Below are 17,863 nucleotides of genomic sequence, written 5' to 3'. Positions count from 1 at the left end.
AGGTCCGTCCCATTCTGACAAGACTGGGATGGGGTTGTCCCTGTCCTGTCTTGTCTCATCCCATGAACACCTCTAGTTTTGGGTTAGTCAAATAATTTTGCAAAAAATTTACATGTTTGGATGGTAGGATCCCAAAACCATCATTTTGCATCCAAAACGATGGTTTTGGTTTCTACCAAACACACCTCAATCACTATGCAAAAATATTACTCTTCATATTGTTATTTAACCAATATTGATGAAAAAGAGTTGAAACAAATAAAAATACTTGATTATCTCCAAACATGTTCTAAAGTTAGTTGAGCATTTGTATGTAAGTATGCATAGGTTTGAGTATTGCTATTAAAATTCTCCCAAATCTCATTATTCTATAATTACTGACCTTGTATCAGGTCAAGGTATAAGCTAAGTAAGGGAAAAGAAGAAGAGATGTCTATTTATCATACTAAAGAAACCGTTCGCATGTGTTGTTCTCTTGATATTATGGTACATGAACTATGTTTGCATAATAGGTTCTATGTTGATTTACATTATAAAATAGGTTTTATATTAAATATTGAAGGAGTATATTACTGAGGCAGCTGGGCAGTGTTGGGAATGATTAATTTGCTCATTTTATGTTTGTATAGTATGGTTGGCGCATTAATCCAAAACTTCCCACGCATTAGAAGAGGATCATATATCCTTTTTTTTTCGCTTTAATATGCTTATATTGGCGTAAATCTGGTAAATAACTTTAGTTTTTTTTGGACCGGGTAAACAACTTTAGTTGATAAAATATTTTAAATACATAGTTATATCAAAGCCACAGTTGAAAGAACCAATTTGCAAAGAGGGCCCTCCATGTGGACGTTTGCGTTCCGAAGACGCATCTGTCAGGCTCCACATATTACTAAGAAAGAGAAAACCATTATTAAGAGATGGAAAAAAAGGTCAAATCCATAAATCAATTGGAATCAAATCAACCATTTTTTCGCTGAAATCAAATAAATCAACTTGTACCAAACATTTATTCTTTTTCTTTTTAGCAAGAACATTTCTTCTTGTTTTTTGCTTTTATTCCAATGTTGGATGTTTCCTCTGATTTATCATGACACATATAGGGTGTGCGACATGAATATAGGCAAAACAGAAAAATTGTTTATCATGAAACATATATAATCGAATTTAATATTTCTTGAAACTGCTGAAATTAGAGAAAGCGGAAATCCAACATTTGGACAAAGAAAGATATGAAAAGAATGCTATCTTTTATTGATCAATTCATGACTCACTGACAATGAAGTCCAACCAATTAAATTCAACCACTATAGTAAGAATGTGAATAAGTTTTTAAAAAAAAATCCCTGATGGTGATAACCCTTTTTGTTTTATTTTTGTGTGTATAATTTCTTATATATTGTTCCCCTTCCCAGATCAATTATATATATTTCCTTCTTAAGCTGTTGCGGCAGCGGAGTTCGCAGCTTTCATGGCATCAAATCTTGGTTCCTTAGACTGAAACTTGAGGCCAGCATAGAGCTTCATGTAATCTTCAAACACAAATTTTGGATAAATCTGTTTCATTACTTCTTCCTTTCCCTCAATCAATTGTGGAGCTGGATGAATAAAAGCGTCACTTCCTGGATTGTAGAATGAAGCTACCGACATCCTCGTACCATTAGTTTGTGCAACCACACGATGTTCCACACTCTTGTACTTCCCATTTGTGATCACCTGGTGACGAAATTGTCAAGGGTTAAATTTATATTACTACGTAGCATTGATTCTCTAGTACTGTAGTGTAGTTTATGTAACTATGGAAAGAGATAAATATAAGTTGGGTCCCATCTGCATTATCTCGATTTCTCTATATAGCCGCACAATCTAATGCATTGTTTGTGAGCATTTACATAATATCAATTATACATATAGGCTTGGTTTGAACCGAGGGAAAAATCATATGAAAATAAAAACAGAATACTAAGAAGAAAAAGTTCCAAAAATAGTAAGAAAGTTTACTTTGTTTGGTAGTTTTTCCTCCGAATATTCTTTTCTCTCTATTTTTTCCCCATGGAGACCAAGGAACAAGTTTTATGAGAGCATTTAATTTATGTCTAACTTACCTCAAGTTGGTCACCAAGATTCACCACGATTGAATGGCGCATTGGAGGCACATCGATCCATTGGCCGTCTTTGAGAAGTTGGAGGCCACTGACCTTGTCGTCTTGGAAGAGAAGAATAATGCCACCGGCATCGGTATGGGCACGGAGGCCTTTCACGAGTTCAGGATTAGGGCAAGCAGGGTAGTTGGCAACCTTTGTTCCAAAATTTGGTCCTCTTGACCCATGGAATGCCTTCTTGAGGTAGCCCTTCTCTAGTCCAAGATTCTCACAAAGCAAGTCTAATAGGTCCTCTGCGAGTTTCTGTATCTCCTCTGCAAATTCCTTCATTACATTCCTGCATTTAATTTGAATTTATATAGTTAGTATAATATGTACATACGCATGTGTATATTGTGATACATAAAACAGGTTTAATTTGTTTTATTTAGTTTGATTTTTCACCTGTATTCTTTAGTAAGATCTGGGATTTCAGACAAGTTTGAGTCAGGCAAGTGACGCAAGAAGAATGTGCTTTCCCAATCCATGTTCTTAACTTCAGCTCCAACACCCTTTAATGCTTTGCTTGCCACAAGTTCTTTGAATCTTTGCTCCATGCATTTCCTATAATGCTCTTTTGTTAACCTCTCCACTGTGTCCAAAAGTTCATGGGCTATCCCATGGTTTACCAACTACAAAAGAAAAACAATCAGATTTTATTTAATAATTGCCACCAAAATTAACAGAAAAGTAATAATAATATTCCTCCATCTCTTATTATATAAGAAATAACTACTAAAATCATGTAGTTTAAAATATTATTTAAAGTTTGTTAAAAACGATAGATGTGTAGGATACATACATATTTTTCTAATTATATTCTTCTTTATGAAAAGAATACATGAAAGATACTTTGAGTAGAAATTCATTGCAGATATATAATAAGGGGCACATATTTAATGGAGGTAAAAGCAGAAAAACTACTTTAAAATTTCAAATAGAGGATTTATTTCTTACATTTAGGGATACCGGTATGAGAGATATTGTTTCTTCTGAAAAGGAATGAAGCGAGAAATAAATATGCAAAAATGTATATATACCTCAAAAAATCCCCAGTTCTCACAAGCATCATTAATTTTCTCCATAGTGGCCTGTCTCTCTTCACCATTAAGCTTCTGCAGGTTGATTACTGGGAAGTTCGCCATTTGAAAACACACTCAAAACTCTCTGTTAGCTTCTTTAGTTTCTGAGCTATCTTCGTGAGTTTCTATGCTTATTTCCAAGTAAAGTGTGTGGTATTTATAGAAAGCAGTTCAAAGATGAGGAAGCCAGCAGGAAACTACACTAAAGAAAATCATTAATTATGACTTAAACGCTTACATAATCTGACCGTTGAAGAGATTAATTTGCGTTGTTGAATTTTCCACTGCTTATTTGGTGTCTGCTTCAACATTACTGTTTTGGATGATCTTAATGTCCCATTTCTTGGACGGTGGCAACAGTTAAAGTGGTCTAAATTTGTCTCAATTGAGTCTTCGAGGTGTCTAGTCGAAGAAAAAATCATGGACACGCAAGCAAATTTGTAGGCGCGTTTGATGACCAAGCTTTACCTTACCCGTGAGAAAAATGAAGGTGGTAAAAATAATGCAAGTTTAGATCAATGTCAATATAAATATAAAATAGAGTAAGTATTTCTTTGAAAGTAAGAATAAAATTAAAAGCATATATTTTTATGATATAAAAATTGTTTTGATATTCAAAATAATAGAACTCATTATATTAGCAATATTAATTTTGAATAAATTAGATTATTTTATTTTATATTTTTTAGGTGCCATCTGATGAAAAGAACAAACAATTAAATGTCAAAACATAAAAAAAGTTATCTTATCCCGTGAAGATAGTGATTTTTTTTTTTGGCTCCAAGTTCGTCGCAGTTATTAATTTGATCGCTGAAGTTTAATATTTATCAGTTAAACCCCTAAAGTTTCATGACGCACACAACTAGTCCAATAGTTTAAGACATATAATTATAGACACATTTGGTAATGAGTGTAATCTGATAAACGTGGAAAGTGAATTTCTGATGAAAAGTGTGTGAGAAAGCAAAGCCAGTTGAAGAGCTAAATTCAAAATAAAATTTGTTTTTGTATCCTTGACTAATGAGTCAGATCTCTTGCTTGCAGCAATATCCTTCTCCATTACTGCCGAAAATGAGATTCCTTTTAAACGATGGCTAAATCTTGTCATGTTGCTTGACTTTTAAAAAAAGGCTAAGAAAAATTAATTCTTTTATTATTTATTATAGGTTAAAATATATTTTGTCCTTTAATTTTACACAAAGTTTTATTTTGGTCCCTTAACTTTAAAAAGTAAACTTTTAGCCCTTTAACTCGAAAACCATTAACAAAAAAAAAAAGATATTGAGCTCTTAAATATTGATAAAATATTACTAAATGCTAATATATTAAGTTTAATTTTTAAAACAATCCTAATTATTAGTAAAAATCATCATTTAATGCTAATAATTTTAGGGTTAAAGGACTAAAAATATGCTTTTTAAAGTTAAGGAATTAAAATAAAATCTTACATAAAGCTCAAGGACCAAATGAATATTTTAGCCTTTGTCATATTATATATATTCTTCAAGATTTTCTAGATCTAAGGCAAGTCATAGCTTCTTCTATATGCGTGTGCGCGTGCGTGTTTATATATATATGCTATTTTTTATTCTTAATATAAGAACTAGTTTGATATTTAATTTGATCTTAAATATAAGGTTTTAATCCACTATTTCCAGTATTTACTTATTTTGCCCTTATATAATCTCTATAATAGTTATATAATGGTTGATTCAAACATATATAATTAGTAAATATATTTTATGAAAGACAATATATATTTATTACAAATAATTAATTTAATTAATTTTTTTAATCTTTTCAAATTAATCAACTAAGTTTTATGTTAAGCAGTACACCTGATCAAGATTTTAAAGACTACAGCAGTCATTGAATTGAGCGTGATGAGCGATCCAAGGGTCAATAATCATGGTTCAATGGTAGTCGGACTGACAATCATGATTAATTTAATATATTTTTAATTTTAATATGTTAAATATAGCATTAAACGGAATATTTTATATAGTATTATTTTACAAAATTAAATTTATTGGATGATTTTAATTATTTTAACTATTTTATTGTCAAATATCACTTTATTAATATATAAAAATTGAAAGCCAATAAGATGTAAGGTTGTCTTCTCTTTCATTGAGCCAAAAATATACATTTTTATAATTATGAGATTTAACATTTGTATAATGCATACAACTATTTTAAAATTCATAGTTACATTATAAATATGCATATGTTCGCACACTTCACTTGTAGTTTAAATTTCATGCTTTCGATTCTAATATATATATATATATATATATATATTCTAGTCAGTTCAAACTAGCTTCCGATTCGCCAGCTTTGCCAATCTTTTTCTGCTAATTTTAGATCGGTTAAATCCAATATTTACTGGACTATTTTTCGAAAGAAAAAACCCAATCATTTTAATGAGCACTTGCATGAAAATATTTCTTTTGATGACGACTTACTAGCTAAAACAATATGACGCTATTATTACTTCTTTTACTAATACTGCCCCTTTTGTTCAAATTTTGCATTAGAAAACCGAATATGTCCTAAATTAAGTTTACTTATTCCCTTAAGACATACGATTCACAAGAAATACATAGGACCAGAAAAGCAGTCTCATTCCCACCATTTTTCTCCTTTGGGAAAAGAATAAAATGGACTAAGTTCATGCATTTTTCTTATATATATATATGTTCTATTTTTCAAAAAGAAGGCCAAACACGTGGTTTTTGGTAGGATTTAATTTGATTCTGTAAAGATTTTTACCATTATATGATTCAAATCCATTGCCTTCCCTCATTCACGCCATCCAAAAGATGATTTGGATTACACAAGATGTGAAAAATATCATTCATAAGATTAGTATCAAATTATCAAAATTTCAAATGATTTGTATTTCATAAACAAAACTAACCTCTCTTTTCTTTGCTCTTAGTTGAACCAATGTTGTGCTAACCTAGAGAACAAACGCACTTGTAAGCGTTCTCTGAAATTAAATATAGCCATATAGGTTAATCACTTTATTACTGGTTACGACACAAACGCTCGTGGTGAATGTGAGGCGACAAACAATTCTCATAATTTCCAAACTTAGCTTTGTCAAGGTGGTTGATTTATCATGTTTTCGTAACCTTCAAACCCACACTAGCTAGCTACTCTACCCAAACGACTCCCTACCCTCCCACGTTTAGTCTTAGAAACTAAAATCTGGATGTTACAGTGGCTATGAGAAAAAGTTAAGAAAATGTTATAGTGGAATGAGTTGGACTAGTTTTGATTTAACAATGACATGTGAGTTTTGTAGGACTTATATAGGGGCTGTGGAAATGTTGAGCCTATTGTGGGAGTTCATGAAGCATAAGGGATATATCATGAACCCTTGTGTCATTATCTTTTTTTTTTTTCTGTTTTGAAATAAAAGGGCAGGCATTAACAGTATGCAATTATAGTTAGAATCAAACCCATAATCTCCTACTTATAAAATAATCTTAATTTCTTGACACTAGACTACAAAGTCATTGGCCTTGTGCCATTACCTGATTAGTGGAGTTGCTATACGTGCGAAGAAAGGTGTACCTTCACGGGATCCGGCAGAAAGAGACATCATAATAATGGGGCATGAACTGACTCATAATGATTAATAAATTCTCTGTCTATTAAGTAAAGGAATTATGTGGCGGTCACAGATGACCATAATAATGTAAAGGAGATTAATCAATTGGTAATCAAATGATAATAAAAAAGGGTTAATGATGAGTTTATTTATGTTTTAAAGGGGATTTTGAAGGTTTTCGAAGAAGAAATAGGAAGGAAGAAAAGCTAAAAGGAAAAAAGAAAAAAATAATGGAAATTAACACAAGCTTATACATATGAAATCGCAAAAGGCATTATAAAATATAATGGCCAAAATGAAATAGAAATAGAGGGAGAACATTGGGAGAGTTGGGAGCAGCAATAGCGTTTCGTTCCGGAGGCATTAATTTTGGGATAGATCGTTGTGATTTGAAAAGATCAATTTCCACTCATTTCAACCGATCTGAATTCGAATTGGGTTGTTTGTGTCCGACTTGTATTACCTTCTTTTTTTGGGGGGGGGGGTTGTTATTGGAGGTCTAAAGGAGTGGATTGACGTTGGATTATGAAAGTAATTAAATTGAATTTAAACCGTTGAAACCTTGAAATTTTGATTTTTTCTTTTCCCCTTCATGAAACCCTAGGTTAAGTGCTGAAATTAGACTGATGGGTGGCAGGAGTCACACATCGAGAGGAACCTTGAAAAAGGAACCTTATACGGTATTGGGTTGAAGGACGGCGACGGTTAACTTTTGAGATACCGTTTTTCCGGATTGTGCTTGCTAGCGGGCTTGCGGATGTTGATAGATAGATAGATGGACGTTAAGGCTAACTTGGAAATAGAAATGGTCTTTGAGCATCCTATGTCTGTGTAGCCTACTATGGCCTTTAAACTTGAAACATGAGCTTTTTTGGTTTTTTTTTTAAACCCTATATTGTAAGTAGGCCTTTAAAAAAGTTCTAAACCTGCTAGGCAGCCTTTCGACCGCTTAGGTCTAAGCCATTAAAAAAAAAAAAACTTTCAATAGCTTAGGTCTAGGCCAAAAAAAAAGGTTTGTTTGTAGGCTCAAGCTTTAAACTCCGATACATGCTCAAGCCTATTTGGCTAAAGCTTGACTTGACCTAATTTTCATCTTTACCAAGACTCTTTAGTAATAATGACTATTTCTGGTTTTTAATATAAAAACTTGTTTGATTTTTATTTTAGTCTTAAATATAAGACTTAAATTCACTTTATCTCTCATATTTATTTATTTATTTTCTAAAGTAGTCTTTGTAATAATGGTAGTTCTAGCCAATACACTTGATTAGTAAAGATATTTTAGGAAAAAAAATATTTATTACAAATAATTAACTTAACTAATTTTCTTAATATACTCAAATTGGTTAACTAGCTTCTAGCTAATACACTTGATCAGTAAAGATATTTTAAAAAAATAAATATTTATTATAAATAATTAACTTAACTAATTTTCTTAATATACTCAAATTAGTTAACTAGATCCTAGCCAATACACTTGATTAATAAGGATATTTTAGAAAAAACAAATATTTATTACAAATAATTAACTTAACTAATTTTCTTAATATACTCAAGTTAGTTATCTAGCTCTGATATTAAGAACAGGAGGTAGTAAATTTTTTTTGGAGCTCCTATTAATTCTCTCTGTGAGGAATACAATACAATTAGATGAGGCATTATGAATTGCAATTTAAAGTAGGGAGGACTATTATAAAGTTTGAGGAATGAAAATAATTACTAAAATTTTTTAATAACAATATAACAGCATGTAATAACAAGTTATAGTATAAGGAATGATATCTGTCCATTTATCATTTGGACTTATTTTGGTAATTATTTTCATTTCTTAGGATTTCATAGTAATAATCCCTTTAAAATAGTTTTAAAAAACAGTTGGTTAATAGGTATGTTGTTATTCATTCTTAGGATCACACGTATATATATTAATTATGCAAATTCGTGTAGGCAGGAGTTTTAAAGAATGAACGGAAAAGGAAAAAGTGAAGAAATATCATAATATATAAAAGAATCCCATGTACCTTGTGATAGAAATCTAATTTGCACAATTAATTAGTCAGAAAACACTGCTTGTTCACGTCATTTCATCACTTCTTCATAGGGAGTTGTCCAATAAACACAAAAATTTCCAAGATCATGATCTCCTTCCAAGTTTACTTTGCTTCATGTAAATTGAACAACTAACGAGTTATCCAGAAGAGTATTTTGCATCTAAAATACTTTAATTAGGACGGAAACTTAATTAACATTACTTTTTTTTAAAAAAAATAATTTTATAAAATTCTTACATATTTAAACAATTAGAGCATTAATTAATGTGATGGTAAAAAAAAAGTGCATTAATTAACGGATCAACTTAATCTTAACTATCATTTCAGAAACTTAATTATGATTTTTCAAAAATAATAATTATCCAAAATAAACGTGTTAAACAGTGAGTTTCTGAATTCATCTGCATGCCAATGTATATTCAATTTAGCATTTTCCAAGACAAGACCCCTGGAAGAATTATTACAGTTTAACTTTTTGTCGCCTTTTAAGAATTGTGACGCATCACGTGCTAATAAAGCAAACGCAAAACCAGAAACGAACAAACCCACATACAGTAACAACAATCATTACAGTGAACACGCTTAGAACATCGAATCAGAACCGAAATTACCAGTAGAAAATTCAACAACGTAAAAAGATCTTCTCCTATGGTCGGCCTAAGTATTTAAGTCATGCTTCATGTTTTTTTAATTTCTATCTTTATGGTTATGTTTTTCGTGTCTATCACAGACCCTGAACTGCTGTGTGTGTGTATATATACACACACTTACTGGATTGCCAATTCGCATATAAACCAAGAAACGCCTCTTAGAAAGGAGAAAAAAAGAGAGTTTTTAATTTGAGTGTTTTGAAATGGAAAACTTCCCAGTAATCAACTTGGAGAAACTTAATGGCGAGGCGAGGCAGGCTACGATGGAAAAAATTAATGACGCTTGCGAGAGTTGGGGATTTTTTGAGGTATATATACATGTTTGCATGTATTTTTATTATCTATTTTTTAAACTATGGTGGCTATTAGTAAATAAATCTCATTGTTATTCTTGTAGTTGGTGAACCATGGGATAGCCCATGAACTTCTGGACACAGTGGAGAGGTTAAATAAAGAGCATTATAGGAAATGCATGGAAAGAAGGTTTAAAGAGTTTGTAGCAAGCAAAGCCCTAGAAGGTGTTGAAGCTGAAATTAAGGACATAGATTGGGAGAGCACCTTCTTCTTACGTCACTTGCCTGACTCAAATTTATCTGAAATCCCCGATCTTACTGAAGAATACAGGTCAAAAATCAAACTAAACAAAACAAACGTGTTATATACATATTACTATATGCACATGCGTATGTACATTGTCTGAACTATATAAATTCAAATTAAATGCAGGAAGGTGATGAAGGAATTTGCAGAAGAGATACAGAAACTTGCAGAGGAGCTGCTAGACTTGTTTTGTGAGAATCTTGGACTAGAGAAGGGTTATCTCAAGAATGCTTTCCGTGGATCAAGAGGACCAAATTTTGGCACAAAAGTTGCCAACTACCCTCCTTGCCCTGACCCTAATCTCGTGAAAGGTCTTCGTGCCCATACCGATGCCGGCGGCATCATCCTTCTCTTCCAGGATGATAAGGTTAGTGGCCTCCAACTTCTCAAGGATGGCCAGTGGATTAATGTGCCTCCCAAGCGTCACTCCATCGTCATCAATCTTGGAGACCAAATAGAGGTAATAAATCATACATTCCCTCTAATCTTTGGTATAAGAGGTAGATATATAACAAATTTTTGGATATTAAGAAAATTGGTTAGATTAGTTATTTATAATAGACATATATTGATTTCTCTAGAATACTCTTTTTAATCATATGCATTTTAACTATAAAGTTGGTTGCATCAGATTTGTGCAATGCAGTAACTAACTTTGATCCTTGATGGTACTTTCGATTTTTCTTGAACAGGTAATCACAAATGGGAAGTACAAGAGTGTGGAGCATCGTGTGATTGCACAAACTGATGGTACTAGGATGTCTGTTGCTTCATTCTACAATCCAGGAAGTGATGCCGTTATATTTCCGGCACCGTCATTGATGGAAGGAAAGGAAGAAGAGACCAACGGGCAGATTATTTATCCAAAATTTGTGTTTGAAGATTACATGAAGCTTTATGCTGCTCTCAAGTTTCAAGCAAAAGAGCCAAGATTTGATGCCATGAAAGCTATGAGTTCCAGTACCACCGCAACAGCTTAAGGAGGGAAATCACTATTTAGTGATTTGGGAATGGGAAAATAATTAAGGAATAATATACACAAGAATAAAAGAAAAAGCTTAGAACCTAGACCTTTTAATTACACACATTCTTGCTATTGTGGGTGTTGATTTTTGATTGCTTGCACTTGTGTCAGTGATAAACTCAATCAATAGAAATTGCAATCTCTTCTTTTTTGGTTGGTCAAATTAAGAGCTCGTCTAATGAATATAATAATCTAATAAAAATTTGAAGTTATGCTTCTAAAATATAAACATGTTTTCCCTACATCGAATGAGATTTTGAGGAATTAATTAAGATTCGGTTCATCTGCAAACTCATCATATTTGACCATGTTGACTTGCAACCCGTGTTCCAAGCAGCTTTCTAAAGGAATGTTTTTAAGTTTTTTGGAGGTTGGTCACTTTCATAACATTTTGTTCCAAACGAAGGAGAGAGAGTGCTATTTTTCACGTAATTTTATTGATCCAAAATGTGGGCAAACTTGATGGGAAAAGTTTTCATCACTTGATGATCTCTCTTGCAAATGACATCTTCATAGCCATGGGGATTGGGAGTCTTGATGTAATGATCACCCTCACTAATACAGCGAATAAAGAATGGAAATACTGGAGATCAAGCACATAAATGAAACTAACTGTAGCCCTTTATTGAAATTCATGAAACAAGCACATACATTAGTAGCCCATATAAGCCACAAGTCTCAAATTTTTCAACGACTTGGGCCTCTATAGTTTCTGGACCCATTCCTTTCCCAACCCATATTTTCTATGGGCCCATAATAAAATTTGGGATCATTTATCAAACCAAAAAGGCGTTATTTTGCTTCCACATTCTTCATGAAATCTTCCCAAGTTCTGCAAAAGGAAAACCACTTTTAAGATACCTATAATTTTCTTCAATTTTTAATTTGATTCCTGTTAGCTTTTCTTTTCATATTAAATTATCCACTTTTACTTTCTTAACACAATTAATTTTTGCATATGGTCTAATAATGTTAATAGAGTAAAGTCATAGAGATTAATGGCGTTGAAAGAGTAAGATTAAAATATTAAATAAGGAGTAAAAACACACAGCTACTAAATTAAAAATGGAAGGAAACCATATATGCCTCAAGAATAGTTTCCCCTGCAAATTTTCCTAGTGTCTGAAGAGGTGCTAGTAGGGCTGTTCAGGGGACGGATCGGGATCAGGACCGAGACAGGCCCGTCCCGATTTCGTCTCAATGAACAGTAACGGGACAGATTTTTTGTCCCGTGTCCCGGCTCACCCCGGTTGGGACGGGACGGATCCGGGACGGGACTGGGATGTCCCGAAAATATATTTTTTTAATTTTTTTAAAATTTTTTTGAGTTTAAATCTTATAAAAACATATTTTTATTTTCTTTTTTATTTGTTTGGGCACTCTTAAACAAAAGTTCAAAATATTACATATAATAGTCATTAAAAACTCTAAACAAAAGCTTTTAACATAATAAAAACTTGTTAAAAATTCTAATCATCAATAATCTCAAATCATTAACAAATATAAAAACTCTAAATAAATATATCCATAGTTCCATACAATAGTCTCAAATCTTAAAAAAATATGAAAAAAATGATATTGTATAAATAGGATAAAAAATTAAAAAAAAAAGGAATCGGGACGGGACCAGGACGGGACGACCCCCGCCCCGTGTCCCGTCCCTTTTTGGTCCCGTCTCGGTTTGTCCCGTCCCGAAAAATTTCGGGATAGATCCGTCCCGTCCCAATAAGACCGGGACCGGAACGGGCCGATCAGGACGGGTCGACCTTGAACACCTCTAGGTGCTAGAACTACAAACCATAAGTAGGTTTGAGGCAGTTGTTAAAGCTCACAATATACATATACTGGTTTGATGGTTTATAAGCAGAAATACATTTCATAAAAGCCCGAATGAAAAACTCGAGGACTTGACGAAAACGAAAGAACAGGAAAAGAGTGGTGAGGGAAATAGATTGAACAAATTCGTTTGGTTCTAATAAAGAAAATAATGTCAGAAATTGTTCAGAAAACTTTGGCCAAAACCCCAAAAATAAAAAAACTACTCAATTCGATTCTCTTGATATTTATTCATGTTCATTACGTTTTCTGTAACACCCCGAATTTTATGATTTAGGATGAGTAGAAAAGAGAAAATTTATTAAAATTATTTATTTGCCAAATAAAGGGGGAAAATTATGGAATAATGATTTTTAGGGTTTAGAGACATTTTGGAAAAGGTATTTCCCCAAAAATGGCTTAAATAATTTTAATAGATAATTTTAAGAGAAAAATGGTTTATTTTCTCTGAAAATTATGGAAAAAAATACTTAGAGGTTTCTAATTAACTAGAAAATTTTAGGGAAATTATCTTATGATGTAGAGAATTTATTTGAGGCATAAAATCCTTAAAATGGGTTAAGGATTAATTTCTGGATTTAAGGGCTATTTTCTTCCACAATTCAAGAAAAATAGGTAGGAGATTATTTTTGACCCGAACTTTTTATGGACATTATTTCATGGGTCAAAGAAGCTAATGGATAAGGAAAATCCATATAAAACATGGTGGAATAATTTCTGTGTTTATTCTCTAAGTTCAGAAAAACATAGAAAGGATGAAAGTGAAAACAAAAGTTTGTTGAAGGGTGTAATGGTCATTTCTGCTCTCCCCATTTCATTAACCTGGCGGCAGCTTCTTCCTTTCTTCATTCTGTATAGAAAATCAGAGTGAGAGCGCGAGCGAGAGAGGGAGAACACGGGAGAAGAGGCTGTGCTGAATCTTGGTGATCGAAGGAGTTTTGTTGCATGCAATCTTGGTTTCCGGCATTGGTGAGTTTCCTAACCCTCCTTCTATCCTTTGTTTTGTCATTTGTGAAAGGTTTTGGAAGTTTTGGATTGCTGAAAATTGATGGGAAGTGAAGAAATTAATGATCAACCTAAGAACAAGGTAGCTAGCTATAGGTAGATTAAAGCTCGTGTAAGTAAATTATGGGCTTGCATGTATGGTTGTTGCTCTGTTTTTGGGTTTACCGAACAGAGGTTATGGTCGCTGGTTTGAGATAAGAATGGGTTGATGATTATGGAGTATGTCTAATGGTCTGCATGTGGATTCCTTTGCTCTATTTTGTGTTGATCGAAACAGGGGTCAAAGGTTCAGGAAAGTGGCGTCTAGTTTGGGTGTTGGATTCACAGGTTTTAGGAGGAGGATATATACATGTAAATAGATAATCTTGGATGGTGCTTACTTTTTCCATTTGCGATCATCGAAGCTGGTTGAAGAATGTATTTCGAATCTGGAAAAATTTCCAGATTTGTCGTTATGAGAGGTATGAAATTTTAGAGAGGGGATGAGATAAGTGAATCTCATAATGGGTGTATATAAATATGTTTATTGAAAGTTAAAGAAGATAGGATAATATGAAATTGATTTGAGGCCGTTAAAGAATGGAGTTGTAGTTCTGTTTATGCAAAATGAAAAATAAAGTGTTGTGCTATTGAAGTGTTGAGTTTGTGTACGTGAAGGAAAAGTGTACGATGCACATATCTATGTAAATAAGCTGTGGGTGAATGGAACGGGGGGAAAGTATTAACTAAAACTTACTGTTGAGTTTTGAAAAGGTAAAATAGAAAGATTAATAACGGACTTGTTAATGGTAATTGCTAGGGAAAGGAAGTATAAAAAAAAAAAAAGTGTGTGTATATATATTTATATATAGAGTTGATGTGGAAATGCTGTGAGAATCAGACTTTAAACATGAAGGGGACTGTCTATAAGCAAGGGAACCTGCGTAGAATATATATATCACTGTAACCAATCACTTAGTTAGGTTTAGGTATATGTTTAGTCAGTTGAGGGTTGGAGTGGGTTGCAATCCTAATGACACATTATTGGGAGGAATTAGAGCTGGAGAATGTGCGATTGGAAGGATTTGGAAATTGATGAATGAAATTCATATATTTTATGCATGCGGTTGTGTGTAAAATTTAGCTATAGGATGGCATGAAATTGATTGGGGATGTTGAACTTGAAATGGTGAATTTGAGAGAGGAGTCCGTGAGATTTTATGGAAAGGGAAATAGTTAAAAGTTCAAGGGTGCATTAAGTGTTCAAGATTAGTGGAAGCAAGGTATGAATAATTTGGAGTATAAAAGCTTAAAGTTAAACCTGAAATTTTGAGTTAGTTAAAGGTTGAAGAGGCCAAAATGAACGAGGATCTTGGAAGAGTGTGAGTGAACTCATGTTTTGATTTCTTGTGTGAATTAGTTGAGTGGTGAGCATTGTCCTTAAAATATAATAAATAGAAATAGTATTTGTGACCAAGATGACCAGTTACTAAGCAAAGTAACTATATGGGTTGAGATAAGAAAGGAAGCCTTCCCAAAAGAATAGTTGAATAAGAAAAACAATCCAGGATGATCAACTGCTACGTAACGGTAGAGACTAAAGAAGATTTGGGATTTAAAGAGTTATTTAATTTATGAGATACAGTTGGATCAAGTACTGATCTACCCTTACTAATATGATAGGTTTTTATATCTGCTCAAGCCCACCAAGAAGTAGAAAGAAAGGAGAACGGTAAGGTTTGATTTGGAGGGATGCGGACCAGGTAGTAGTTCTTTCTTCCCTTACACTTGTGTATGATTGCTGCATGTCTGTTTGTGCCATATTGCTATTCAAAAAGTACGAGAACATGTAATCCTTAATTCCTTGCATGGATTATTTAGCCGTGATCACGTGTAGCTGATAGACATGGGGCAGTGATTGCCAATTATATGCGCGGCAGTGATTGCCTATTATTTGCGCATTATTTATTCAGCTTGTCTATCTGTTATTGCGCATAAATGCTTAATTGCATTAGCTTGCAAGGTTTTGTTCCATATGGCTTGTTTTGCATGTTTTATGTGATCTGCACATTTGTTTGATGGAAATTACTACTACGGAGATTCTTCGGAATCTCACCCCCCAATTTATGATGAACAGTGAAGGCTAGTAGCTAGAAGGACAAGGAGGTTATTTAAGAAGAAGGTGGGCTGATTGAAGAGCAGAGATACCTGTTATAATTCTGTAAATTGTATAGTAAAATATTCGGGCAAGTAACTTTACTTGCTTTATGGAAATATTATTTTGTATCCTTTTGAAGAAGGAGGTGAGCGTTGCTTTATTTTTAATATAATATTATAAGATTGTATAGTATGAAATTATTTTAGGTGATAATAGATTGAGTTGAAAGCAGGGTTGACATTGGATCACTAATCTGTTAACTGAAGGTTTGAAACATTTGATCAACGGATTCCAATGTTAAGGAAAAAAAAAATTCCCTGTCTTTTCCCAGGACGGAAACCTGGCGTTAGTGATTCACAGACGTTAAAATGATCCTATTAGTATATAAAAGTGAGGTGTTGCATTTTCATTTTGTACGGTTAATTTTTCTTTTACCATTCTTCAAGTTGACTACTCTTTTCCCAAGTTGCCTTCGTTGAGTGGATGATCTTTAAGTAAGTCCACATCTTATTTGTTCGGCTCCCCACTCTCTCAATTAGATCAAATCTTTCTCGGCTTTTTTGTTCGTTTGTTTTTTGGGTATGTATTTCAGCTCATCTGCTATTAAATGCTTGGTTCAGTGAGTCTTCGCTCAATATGAGAAGTTTCAAATTTGCCATCTCTATTATGAATTTGATTTGACTTGTGGGTCAAACAAAGAATATCATGATGATTTGAAATTTAAGGGTCTGTTATGGTTGGTCGCAGGGGTGCGATAGTAATCCTCAATGTATTATCATAAATAGTTTGTTTGGTTGGACTTAATGATAGTGAAAAAAGTTAGTAATAAAGATTGCATATTTTTTGGTATTGTCTATTCACAGGAGATCTCTAATGAATACCCTATGCAGGAATGCAACCTTTAAGAAATGTCTACTTTGTCCTTACTAAACTAGGTAAAAAGACAATATTTTACCCTCAAAATAATAAATTGTGAATCATCATCAAAAGCCCTACTACGCAGAAGCTTCACAGGGAGGTTTATAAGCATTTTCCCAACGCATCTAATTTCAAAGGATTTCATCAGAAGTCGATAAATTCTTTCCCCCCCTTTTGGCGGAGCAACAAAGCTGATAGCATGTCACTATCCAAACTTCATATGAATGATACAAAAAGCCTATCAAGTTGCAGAAATGAGAGAATAGGTAAACCTGGGAAACAAAAAAGGAGCAAAATAGCAAGAAGGAATAACACATGAAAAAATCCATAAAGAGACAACTTTGAATTTGATAATGATGAAGTACAAAGATGCATATTGTCTTAGCGAAGAGAGAGGAACTTTACCAGGGTACTCCTTTCTCTCTTTCCCTCTTTTGACTCTTCAGAGGTGGTGGGAGCTCCTCTCGTCAGTTGGGCAAGCAGTTTTCAAGGGATCTCCCTCCCCGGCTCTGACTGGGGGAGGACATGTCCATCTTTGTGTTGTTGTTTGTCTTTCTTTGCATCTCCTTGGATTTTTTATGGCTATATCTTTGGTTTACGTGGTATTAACCAGGCCTGGGGCCTCCAATGGCATGAGATCTCTCATGGTGGCTTTGATTCGTGTTTCTGGGGGTTTGGGCTCAGATGATAATGATCCTACTCCTTTATTGCTACATCTTTCAGAAGATCATTGTCGGTTATTGGTGGCAACGAATTCAAAGGATACACGTTGGTAAGGAGCTCTTCTCTCCTTTTTCATC

At 33.3% G+C, this 17,863-nt stretch overlaps 2 protein-coding genes across 2 annotated transcripts; one reads left to right on the top strand and one right to left on the bottom strand.

Moving 5' to 3' along the window:
• Nucleotides 1-1,367: 1,367 nt before the first annotated feature.
• On the bottom strand, nt 1,368-3,306 carry LOC114751138 (1-aminocyclopropane-1-carboxylate oxidase-like). Its single transcript, XM_028939797.1, has 4 exons — nt 3,182-3,306; nt 2,547-2,773; nt 2,106-2,439; nt 1,368-1,716 (listed from the first exon to the last, which is right to left on the bottom strand). Exons 1-4 carry the CDS (start codon nt 3,284-3,286, stop codon nt 1,438-1,440), a joined length of 945 nt encoding a protein of 314 aa, XP_028795630.1. The 5' UTR covers nt 3,287-3,306; the 3' UTR covers nt 1,368-1,437.
• A 6,440-nt stretch (nt 3,307-9,746) lies between these two features.
• On the top strand, nt 9,747-11,123 carry LOC114751139 (1-aminocyclopropane-1-carboxylate oxidase 1-like). Its single transcript, XM_028939798.1, has 4 exons — nt 9,747-9,851; nt 9,941-10,167; nt 10,270-10,603; nt 10,836-11,123. Exons 1-4 carry the CDS (start codon nt 9,747-9,749, stop codon nt 11,121-11,123), a joined length of 954 nt encoding a protein of 317 aa, XP_028795631.1.
• The last annotated feature ends 6,740 nt before the right edge of the window (nt 11,124-17,863 follow it).

This window comes from Neltuma alba, unplaced genomic scaffold (assembly GCF_004799145.2).
Source record: "Neltuma alba isolate B1F8T4 unplaced genomic scaffold, ASM479914v2 tig00006768_pilon, whole genome shotgun sequence".
Classification (NCBI taxonomy): domain Eukaryota; kingdom Viridiplantae; phylum Streptophyta; class Magnoliopsida; order Fabales; family Fabaceae; genus Neltuma; species Neltuma alba.
The sequence above is the reverse complement of the archived record's forward strand: the minus strand, read 5'-3'. Positions and strand labels throughout refer to the sequence as shown.

Bases quoted from the DNA above. Each gene is read 5' to 3' on its own strand.
- LOC114751138 (XM_028939797.1), bottom strand. From the start codon at position 3,286: ATGGCGAACTTCCCAGTAATCAACCTGCAGAAGCTTAATGGTGAAGAG. The intron at 2,774-3,181 runs GTATATATACAT...TTTCTTTTGTAG, and splicing joins AGAACTGGGGATTTTTTGAG to TTGGTAAACCATGGGATAGC. The intron at 2,440-2,546 runs GTGAAAAATCAA...AATTAAATGCAG, and splicing joins GATCTTACTAAAGAATACAG to GAATGTAATGAAGGAATTTG.
- LOC114751139 (XM_028939798.1), top strand. From the start codon at position 9,747: ATGGAAAACTTCCCAGTAATCAACTTGGAGAAACTTAATGGCGAGGCG. The intron at 9,852-9,940 runs GTATATATACAT...TTATTCTTGTAG, and splicing joins AGAGTTGGGGATTTTTTGAG to TTGGTGAACCATGGGATAGC. The intron at 10,604-10,835 runs GTAATAAATCAT...TTTCTTGAACAG, and splicing joins ATCTTGGAGACCAAATAGAG to GTAATCACAAATGGGAAGTA.